Below are 11,327 nucleotides of genomic sequence, written 5' to 3' on the forward strand. Positions count from 1 at the left end.
AAATGACGCATTTGCGCGGCGGGCGTGAAGCGGTCATAAGGATTACTCCTTTGTTCGCTTTGTTGAGTGGATGCTTTCGGTTTTCTTTGGTTGAAAAAAAAAAACAAGCAACATTGCTCGGAAAATAACACACAGACATTGACGAAGTCGAAGGGAGTTTGGATAACGCTAACAAACCCCTCTTCCGTCTCCAGGAATAAAGCGTAAACATGGTGAATTAAAGCAAATATTAGGAAAGGCAAGTTGTTCGACCCATCTCTCCAAGACTGCTGGAAACAGAAGAAACACAAAACCAGCAGATCTATCTTATAGTTTTAGTTCTTTGCTCAGGTAATCCGTTCCCCACAATGGACCTTCAAAAACTACTAGACAATGTCTTTCTGCACCTAAGATCGTCTGTTCAGTTGGCTGTGAGTGATATAGGAAGTTCTAAAGCTCTTGGAGAAGACCATAATCCAATCAGCGTTCTTCAGTACCACAAAGCTAGCTCGTTATTTTCAATCACAAGCACATTCCCAAAACAAGAGGACCAATTCAAATTGCCTAAATATAAAGTACAAATCCAGCCGAACACGAAGGACTGCTGTTGACAGCAATAAACACGAGCAGAGTTGGGTGTGGCCGCATGGTTTGGTTTGTGTTGTTGAATACGAGATCAAACCAAAGCCAGGAGGAAAGCCCTCCTTGCTCTTGGCTTTTCCAGGATTTCACCCCAGCCTTCACCTTCACATTGATCAGGTGAAGTCACGTAATCTATATATCTAGAAGTTTAAAAATAGTTAAAACTGAAGAAAAAACTGCCCAGCCCACACTTTCTGATGACGGTCATTGTGACTCATGTCCATGTCAAGTTAAATGAACGGCGTAACATAATAAAACAATAACTGAAACCCTTTAAAATAAAAAGCTCCTCTGTTCAGTTGACCAAATGGGGACTTTCGGTACTGTGATATATCGCCGTGGAGGATGGATCAACAGATTGATCAACAGTCAGATTTAACACTGATCTCACCGGCCACAGTTTCAGAAAATAGAAGAGAAATAATGACTGAGGCTGACAACTAGGTCCGTGAAATGAACTAGGCCGACACTTTGTTCCGTTGCAGATCCAATAGGGTTCACCTAACCTGTACCTTACCTTACTAGCCTATGTCCCATCGCATAACTAAAGTTATTTGGTAAAGACACTTTTCGGAAAACATAACTTGTAAACAAAGAGGAAAGTGCAGAATTGACATAACTATTTGCCGGTCGTCAGCAGAGACCGGCATGAAAGGCCTTCACAAAAATGATCTGCCAATTAGTCTGATCAGGTCCTCCCAGGCAGGGCACATCCTCCATGTACCCCCTTATACACACACGCACACGCACGCGCACACACACACTGTGACAGGGCTCACCTCTGAATTTCTGCTTGCGTTCGTTAAATCATAATTTCAATCAAAGCTCGCTTAAGTTCCCTCCGGCGAAAAAAAAGAATAAAATGAACAACTTTTTAAATGCTAAGGATTAATCGTGACTACATGAATATGCAATGAGTAGCGTCTTAAACACATATAAAATCAGCTCTAGTGTCTGTACTGAACAAAGTGAACTAGTAACTGCCCGATGAAGTAGGGCCAGCCGTAGAAAAGAGGATGATCCGTCCGAGCAGTCTGAGGCGGTCTGAAGCAGTCTGAAGCAGTCTGAGGCGGTCTGAAGCAGTCTGAGGCGGTCTGAAGCAGTCTGAGGCGGTCTGAAGCAGTCTGAGGGATCTGAAGCAGTCTGAGGGATCAGAAGCAGTCTGAGGCGGTCTGAAGCGGTCTGAAGCGGTCTGAGGCGGTCTGAAGCGGTCTGAAGCAGTCTGAGACGGTCTGACACAGTCAGAGGGATCTGAAGCAGTCTGAGACGGTCTGAAGCGTTCTGAGGCGGTCTGGGGCGGTCTGAACCGGTCCATCCCAGGCATCCCATGCCAATGTCCCGGCCCCGCACGATCAGGACGAGGGCAGGGGGGAGGCGGCCCCGGTGGGGGAGGGGGCCGCGGGGGGGGAGGGGATGGTGGTGGAGAGGTTGTAGGTGGAGTTGGGGGACGAGGCGGGGGGGGTGGCCAGGGGGGTGCTGACGGGCCTGGAGGGGGAGGGGGAGCGGAGGGGGTGGGCCGTGACGGGGGAGTCAGAGCTGGCCTCGTCGCCCTCCTCCGAGTCCCACACCTCGCTCTGCAGGTAGTCGGCGAACAGGGCCTTGGCGCGCTGCAGCACGCGGCCCAGGTGGTGGCGCCGGACCAGCCGGTCAAAGTGCATGGCCAGCTCGTTGTAGTCCAGGCTGTTCTTCACGATGTGGTCGCGGTGCTCCAGCAGGATGGACAGGCACAGGAACAGCATGAAGGGGTTGCCCTTACCGAACTCCTGGGGCGGGGGCAGCGAGCAGGGCCTGGGGGCCGGGCCCCTGCAGGACGGGGGCGACTGGCTGCCGGCCAGCGGCAGGGTGCCGGCGAAGGGACGGCCGCCCGGTGAAGAGGGGCCCCTGGCGAAGGACAGGATGGGCGACGAGAGCAGTGAGCGGCCGGGCGGCGGCGACGACGCAGAGGCCTGCGTGGCGGCCGCGGGCGGGGGGGGGGCGCCGGCGGGGGAGGCTAGAGTTCTTTGCGAGGAGCCTCCGCTGTCAGCCGAGCAGGTGTACTTGGGCGGGGGGGAGTCCGGGGACCCGGACGCGGGCGGGCCACCACTGGGCTCCCTGCCAGACGGGCCGCCGGGGGCCGGCCGGTGGGAGGACACCGTCCGCTTGTTGGACGTCTTGGCGTCGGGGTCGAGGCTCTGTATGAGCGGAGACCTCTCCCCCGGGTCGTCCTCGCTGTCCAGGGTGGACTGGCGTCTGGGCGCGCCCGGCGCGGGGTCAGAGGTCAGGGGGTCGAGGGGCCGGTCCCCCATCATGGAGGTGCCTTCCATGTCGAAGCTGTCCCGTTTGCGAGCGCAGTAGTACTTAAACTCCCCGAAGCTCAGCTGCTTCTCAAGAGGAGGGGCGGACGGGGTCCCCTCCAAAGCCCCGCCCCCCCCCGCCCCCGCCCCCTCCCCGCCCTGTACCCCGCCCGCGCACACGCCGGGTCGCTTTCCCTCAAACTCCATCCTCCCGCCCTCCGGCTCCTCCCTGGAGGGGCGGAGCATGTGTCGCCGCCGCTGCCCCGTCGTCTCCCCGAGACGGGGGCTGGGGGGGGAGGAGGGAGACACGCCCGCCTCGCCGCACGCCTCGCCGCACGCCTCGCCGCACGCCTCGCCCGCCTCCTCCGGCTCCAGCGGCGGGCCGACCAGCTCCGCCTCCGTCTCGGGGGGGTCAGGGGGCAGCGAGCTCCAGGTGACCTCCAGCATGCGGAGGGCGTCGTCGAAGGCGAACTCCCGCTTCAGCTCCAGCAGCAGCCAGCGGTAGCAGAAGAAGAGGTCGTCGGCGCCACGCGACACCAGGTAGGCGTAGAACTCGGGGTCCGAGTACTGCAGCAGCAGCTTCAGGTGCTGGAACTTGACGGACATGAGCTGGCCGTCGGGCCGGAAGTTCCCCTCCAGCCGCTTCATGATGCCGCAGAAGCAGATGAAGGCGTGCGCCTCGTTGTCCATGACGGCCAGGATGGGCGAGGCGATGTCGCTCATGCCCTGGCAGTATGAGATCTGACCCGGAGGAGGAGAGGGGAACCAGGTTACCAGGGTTACAACGGGATGGAACCAGGATGAGGAGGAGAGGGGAACCAGGTTACCAGGGTTACAACGGGATGGAACCAGGAGGAGGAGGAGAGGGGAACCAGGTTACCAGGGTTACAACGGGGTGACACCAGGATGAGGAGAGGGGAACCAGGTTACCAGGGTTACAACGGGATGGGACCAGGAGGATGAAGAGAGGGGAACCAGGTTACCAGGGTTACAACGGGGTGACACCAGGATGAGGAGGAGAGGGGAACCAGGTTACCAGGGTTACAACGGGATGGAACCAGGAGGAGGAGGTGAGAGGAACCAGGTTACCAGGGTTACAACGGGGTGACACCAGGATGAGGAGATGGGAACCAGGTTACCAGGGTTACAACGGGGTGACACCAGGAGGAGGAGGTGAGAGGAACCAGGTTACCAGGGTTACAACGGGGTGACACCAGGATGAGGAGAGGGGAACCAGGTTACCAGGGTTACAACGGGATGGGACCAGGAGGAGGAGGAGAGGGGAACCAGGTTACCAGGGTTACAACGGGGTGACACCAGGAGAAAGAGAGGGGAGCACAACACAACCACACAACACCATCACACCACAACACCATCACACCACAACACCATCACACCACAACACCATCACACCATCACACCACAACACTATCACACCACTATCACACCACAACACCATCACACCACAACACCATCACACCACAACACCATCACACCACAACACTATCCCACCACAACACCATCACACCACAACACCATCACACCACAACACTATCACACCACAACACTATCACACCACAACACTATCACACCACAACACTATCACACCACTATCACACCACAACACCATCACACCACAACACTATCACACCACAACACTATCACACCACAACACTATCACACCACAACACTATCACACCACAACACTATCACACCACAACACCATCACACCACAACACCATCACACCACAACACCACAACACTATCACACCACAACACCATCACACCACAACAGTATCACACCACAACACCATCACACCACAACACCATCACACCACAACACCACAACACTATCACACCACAGCACCATCACACCACACCACCATCACACCACAACACCATCACACCACAACACCATCACACCACAACACCATCACACCACAACACTATCACACCACAACACTATCACACCACAACACCATCACACCACAACACCATCACACCACAACACCATCACACCACAACACCATCACACCACAACACCATCACACCACAACACCATCACACCACAACACCATCACACCACAACACCATCACACCACAACACTATCACACCACAACACCATCACACCACAACACCATCACACCACAACACCATCACACCACAACACCATCACACCATCACACCACAACACCATCACACCATCACACCACAACACCATCACACCACAACACTATCACACCACAACACCATCACACCACAACACCATCACACCACAACACTATCACACCACAACACTATCACACCACAACACTATCACACCACAACACTATCACACCACAACACTATCACACTCCTGAGCACGCCCCCTGACCCCCCCCCCCCACCTGCGGGTGTGTGATGGCGAAGGTGGTGAGCAGGTCGGTGAGCGCGGTGAGGTGGGGGCTGTCCTCCGAGCCGGCGTAGTAGGGGTGGGTGCGGTCCGTGCGCAGCACGTCCTTCAGCACGCTGCCGCGCACGAAGTCCAGCTCCTCTGAGCGCCGGCGCGCGCCCCACTGCGCCTTCAGCTGCTCGTACTCCCGCGTCTTACGCTTCATGTAGTCCATCCGCTCCTGGCCGCTGAGTCCGTCGGGGTACACGTTAAGGAGGTACCGCCACACCACCTGGGGGGGGGTTAGGGGTACACGTTGAGGGGGTACCGCCACACCACCTGGGGGGGGGTTAGGGGTACACGTTGAGGAGGTACCTCCACACCACCTGGGGGGGTTAGGGGTACACGTTGAGGAGGTACCGCCACACCACCTGGGGGGGTTAGGGGTACACGTTGAGGAGGTACCGCCACACCACCTGGGGGGGGGTTAGGGGTACACGTTGAGGAGGTATCGCCACACCACCTGGGGGGGGGGGGTTAGGGGTACACGTTGAGGAGGTACCGCCACACCACCTGGGGGGGTTAGGGGTACACGTTGAGGGGGTACCGCCACACCACCTGGGGGGGGGTTAGGGGTACACGTTGAGGAGGTACCGCCACACCACCTGGGGGGTTAGGGGTACACGTTGAGGGGGTACCGCCACACCACCTGGGGGGGGGTTAGGGGTACACGTTGAGGAGGTACCGCCACACCACCTGGGGGGGTTAGGGGTACACGTTGAGGAGGTACCGCCACACCACCTGGGGGGGGTTAGGGGTACACGTTGAGGGGGTACCGCTACACCACCTGGGGGGGTTAGGGGTACACGTTGAGGAGGTACCGCCACACCACCGGGGGGGGTTAGGGGTACACGTTGAGGAGGTACCGCCACACCACCTGGGGGGGTTAGGGGTACACGTTGAGGGGGTACCGCCTCACCGCCTGGGGGGGTTAGGGGTACACGTTGAGCAGCCACCTCCAGACCAGTAACCCTGTTCTTAGGGGTTTGAGGAGAAGCCATCAGCTGTATAGCTGAGCTGGAGCAGACGGGATTGACAAGGAGAGCGCCTCTTTCAGAACGGATACCGCCAGAAGATTAGGAGCTAGTCTGGATGAGGGTGGGTGCAGGTCTGTCTGCAGCCTGTGTTCTGAAGCATCACAGTGTCTGCTTTCTGCTTCTAGAGGGGAGGTAACGGAGAAGCACCGAGCGGCCGACGGTTCAGGTCTGGCTCAGGACATCCGTTGTATGTTCTGTACAACCGTTCTACTCTAGGCAGTTCAACCTTAACGCGCTACAGAACTGTCCCCTTGTTACCAGTGAGCAACAATCTAAGAATTATTAAAGATTATTATCCAATTATAGAACCCTTATTTCCTGAAAGTACTTTTGGGAAGGCGGGCGGCGTTCCCGTTGACTCGAGGTTGGACTCTCCGGTCGGGCGTACCTCGAGGCGTGCCTCGAGGCAGGCGTTGAGGCATGCCTTGAGGCGTACCTCGCTGGTGCCTTGAGGCGTGCCTTGCGGTGGACCTGGAGGCGTGCCTTGAGGCAGGCCTTGAGGCGTACCTCGAGGCGTTCCTCGTGGCGTGCCTTGAGGCGTTCCTTGCGGTGGACCTGGAGGCGTGCCTAGAGGCGTGCCTTGAGGCGTGCCTTGAGGCGTGCCTTGTGGTGGACCTTGAGGCGTGCCTTGAGGCGTGCCTTGAGGCGTGCCTTGAGGCATGCCTTGCGGTCAGGGCTCCAGACTAATTTTTTACTTGGGTGCACTGGTGGGGGGGGGGGGGGGGGACCGTGCCTGCCTTGCGCTGAGTTGTTGACGGGGGGGGGCAACCGGGCAGCTGCACCGGTTGCACCGTCGATATTTACGCCATTGAGCGTCGCCACAGCGACGCTTAAAGAGATCGACTTTCATGGTACAGCTATCCCAGGCTTTCAGCTCAACATACCTCGCTAACCCTCTAATCGAGCTTCGTAGTACAGGCCCCTGGATTGGGCTTCACGGGTTTGTTTACCGGCGTTGCTATTGTTACCGGTCTTGCGTGTTCCAACGGTTTATTTTAGGTATCTAATAAATCGCTGTCTAATCAATACTTCATTCACTGCCTCTTCCATGGTCATTACAATATTATGAATAGACTGCTCTGTAAAAAAAATGTATAATAATAATTAAAGCAGATACATAAAATATTTGGTCGCACTACCCCGAATTCTAGGCGCATGTGCGCCCAAATTAGGCGCACTCTGGAGCCCTGCTTGCGGTGGACCTGGAGGCGTGCCTTGAGGCGTGCCTTGCGGCGTGCCTTGCGGTGGACCTGGAGGCGTGCCTTGAGGCGTGCCTTGCGGTGGACCTGGAGGCGTGCCTTGAGGCGTGCCTTGCGGCGTGCCTTGCGGCGTGCCTTTGCTGGTGCGGCGTACCTTGCGTAGCGACGGCTCCAGGCCGCCGTGGTAGATGCGGAGCCGCAGGTCTTCGGGGCGCGTCAGCTGGCCCTGGCCGTTGAGATAGCAGTGGAACTCGCCGTCGCTCAGCGGCGGCTTGAAGGGCTTCACCTCCTCGCCGTACGACCAGCTCAGCGCCTGCTGCACCCGGGAGAGGGTCCTGCCCATCTGAGACACACAACGCACAACGTAAGGGACACACAACACCCGGGAGAGGGTCCTGCCCATCTGAGACACACAACGCACAACGTAAGGGACACACAACACCCGGGAGAGGGTCCTGCCCATCTGAGACACACAACGCACAACGCAAGGGACACACAACACCCGGGACAGGGTCCACGGCCTGCAGGAGGCCCCCAGAGCCAGGGGCCCCCCTAGAGGCCCCCAGAGCCAGAGGCCCCCCTAGAGCCAGAGGCCCCCCTAGAGCCAGGGGCCCCCCTAGAGGCCCCCAGAGCCAGAGGCCCCTAGAGCCAGAGGCCCCCTAGAGCCAGAGGCCCCTAGAGGCCCCCCTAGAGCCAGAGGCCCCCCTAAGGCCAGAGCCCCCCTAGAGCCAGAGGGCCCCCTAGAGCCCCCCCTAGAGGCCCCCCTAGAGCCAGAGGCCCCCCTAGAGCCCCCCTAGAGGCCCCCCTAGAGCCAGAGGCCCTGCCCCCCCCAGGACCCCCACCAGTTGGTAGAGCGGGGGGAGTTCACTGTAAGTCACTCTGGATAAACACGACTCCCCGTCGACACAGGGTCCGATCGTAGGGGGATGGATGGTCAAAGGGTTGGTTTTAAACAGCTCAGTAGAGTCATGAGTGTCGACCTGGGTCAGCGCGGCCGACAGCGGCTGGTAGAAGAGGTGTCCGACGGGGTGCGGGACCTCGTCCACCACCTGGGCCAGAAGGGACTGGGTGAAGGGGAGGGCGGTGGCGGCCAGGGCCCGCGCCCTGTCCCCCATCAGCTGCTCTGAGCCAATCACGTCTTTAGGGCTGATGATGTCCCACTCCTCCATCACAGGACCTGAGGAGAGGCAGTCAGGTTCAGCACAACCGGGGGAGACGCTCCCGAAGCCTCCTCCCTGTGCTTCATTAAGATCAACTCCCCCACAGTAAGATAGTCAGGATAAGGTAAAAGAAGAAGAATGCATCGTTCACAAAGCAGCACTTGGTTCACAATGAGAGAATAAAATGTACAATGTGCATTTAAAGTCTTAAATACAACAAAATATATAAAACTAAAAGATGTATTCAATATGTAGGTTTCACATTGTTCAATGTAAAAATGTAATTAAGTGCATCAGTGCAATGATATAAAAATGATAGATGATAGAAATGATAGAATTTTGTGGATGCTTTTATCCATCATTGTACAATGCTTGTAAATGTCAGTCCACCCAGGTCAGTGTAACCAGAGGGGTCCACTCACTGTCCTCTGAAGGCTTGAGGTCGATCTTGAGCTCTAAGTAGGGTTTGGCTGCGCTGGCGAAGGCAGCGTCTAAATCCCCGTCGGAAAGCAGACACTGATGCATCTCCGCCCCGCTCCGATCCCGAGATACGTAACTCATCCCAAAGTTCTGCTTCCTGTTTGAAAAAACAACAACACGTTGACATTTAGAGGGAAAAAAGTATCGCTATTGGAGATTCTTTTTTTTAATGTTCATCTTCAGTATTTGTGAACAGATATTCTGGTAATTGGGGAATGCCAAAACTTTGGTTAACCACAAACAAAGAGATACTCCCCCCCACACAGCACAGCACACACGCACACCACCCCTCACCCGTTGAGGTCGAAAGCTCGGATGAGGATGTGCTGGAGCACTTCCAGTGATGTAATTTGAGGATCCACCGCGAACGTGCGAAACTCCGCCGGAAGTCCTCCGTCACATTTCTGAATAGAACAAGTGGCAATAAACCTTGCATTCGTTACTGATGTTCAAAATCATAATAATAAACTCTAATCGCAACAATAACACGATTTCGCAGGGACATATTTTCTGTGGTCCCCTGGTGATCTATATTGTTTGTATGATACCTGGCGAACCGGTATTGGTCATATACTTGGGGCTTCCTTCTGAACAAATAATAAGTTAGGAAACGCCTTGGCCAAACTTATAAATAAAACACAGAATTTACGTGGCAGGGAAAGGTTTAAACCCAATGAACTGCTGCTGCATCGAACCAGGCTCACAACAAAGCCTGAGCAACGATCAGAGGCAGCAACTATCACGTTTCTACTCTATATCTGATTGCATTTGAAGCAGCTTTCAACATGGACATCACTATGGTGCGATTGCGAGGCCGCTACTTTCCATTGTACATTGGTTTGGGATCTAAAGCCAATATGGTCTGATCACAGAATAGCAAATATCGAATTAGTACAATTTGGAACAGTATCAGGGTCTGATCAAACGTTTTGGCGGAGTAGACACCGGACTGCCTTTATGAATGAATGAATGCTGTGAAAGGTTAAGTGAAATTATTATATCAAAGTAGTTTGACATGACACCCCCCTCCCTCCTAAACAGCTGGCGAGAAAGAGGCCGACGTTAACATTGGGTGACGTCAGACGGTCGAACTACCCTCAGCAACTTGACACACAACCCAATATCGTATATTTTACCTTGACTTTCACCCGCACCACCCCTCGTTCTTCCTCGCCCTCCATTGTCAGAGTCCCCGCTTCTGAATACAGTCGCTGTGTTGAATGTTTTTTGTAATTAAGGCGACATTGTGATCAACAACACGAAAGGATGCGGCAGATCATATTTTCAGGACGAGGGTCGGTCTTGTCTGCATCCTGTTACGGTCGTTGGGTTGATTTCATATTAAAAGCTCTCCGGTTGTTTCTCCTTCTGGTGGCGATCAGAAACGCCTATTAATGACTGAGATAGCAATATTTAAGTATAAAATAAATTGATTAAAGAGTAGTAACACAAGCTGCGATTTTTATCATCTTCTCCTTAGATGGGACAATATTGGGAGGGACTTTTACTTCCTGTTATCACGTGTGGAGCGTTCCCAACTGCACGCTGAGTACGTAAAAGAGCATTACGTCATTGGGAGACGTGAGAAGAGGCTGTGGAAAGAAAGGGTTTGATGCATATGTTAAGAGCTACATTTATTAAGCAGTATCCAATATGCACTTGTATACAAATGTTCCCCACTTTTGCCATTAACTTAAAGGTGTAACTACTGATATAAATGGCGGATAATTGATAGCCTTCATATCTTTATTGATTTGACAATCCTAAGTATTTAAATTGGAAGGTGACAAAATAATGTGGTTAGGCGGTTTACAATGGACAGTTCACAGTATTTGTTCACTAAATAGATGTGGAACACTTGGAGGCTACTAAATATTTTATAAAAAATATTCTGATTAATTGAATAAACGCAGTGACATTCAGAATAACAAAATGTATTATCCTTTGTTCTATGCTATTACAAGATTTTGGCATCTTTCCATTAATAGCCTATTTCGGATTGAAAAGCAAAAGACACATTCTAGCTAGTGATGATGCAAGATCTTCATTTTCAAAACAGAAACTTTTGAGACAATATTGGAACTTGGCATATGAATGATTATTTTTATGCCAAGTCACACACGTT

General features: G+C 54.3%; 1 protein-coding gene across 1 annotated transcript; it reads right to left on the bottom strand.

Annotated features, from left to right (window-relative positions):
- Window positions 1-1,973: 1,973 nt before the first annotated feature.
- On the bottom strand, window positions 1,974-11,194 carry tbc1d25 (TBC1 domain family, member 25). Its single transcript, XM_056612291.1, has 7 exons — window positions 10,339-11,194; window positions 9,497-9,606; window positions 9,145-9,299; window positions 8,543-8,739; window positions 7,717-7,905; window positions 5,283-5,558; window positions 1,974-3,635 (listed from the first exon to the last, which is right to left on the bottom strand). Exons 1-7 carry the CDS (start codon window positions 10,381-10,383, stop codon window positions 1,974-1,976), a joined length of 2,634 nt encoding a protein of 877 aa, XP_056468266.1. The 5' UTR covers window positions 10,384-11,194.
- Between the last annotated feature and the right edge of the window lie 133 nt (window positions 11,195-11,327).

Source organism: Gadus chalcogrammus, chromosome 16 (genome assembly GCF_026213295.1).
Source record: "Gadus chalcogrammus isolate NIFS_2021 chromosome 16, NIFS_Gcha_1.0, whole genome shotgun sequence".
NCBI classification, from domain to species: Eukaryota; Metazoa; Chordata; class Actinopteri; order Gadiformes; family Gadidae; genus Gadus; species Gadus chalcogrammus.

Bases quoted from the DNA above. Each gene is read 5' to 3' on its own strand.
- tbc1d25 (XM_056612291.1), bottom strand. From the start codon at position 10,383: ATGGAGGGCGAGGAAGAACGAGGGGTGGTGCGGGTGAAAGTCAAG. The intron at 7,906-8,542 runs GTCGACACTCAT...TGTGTGTCTCAG, and splicing joins TGTCGGCCGCGCTGACCCAG to ATGGGCAGGACCCTCTCCCG. The intron at 3,636-5,282 runs GTGGGGGGGGGG...CCTCCGGGTCAG, and splicing joins TCGCCATCACACACCCGCAG to ATCTCATACTGCCAGGGCAT.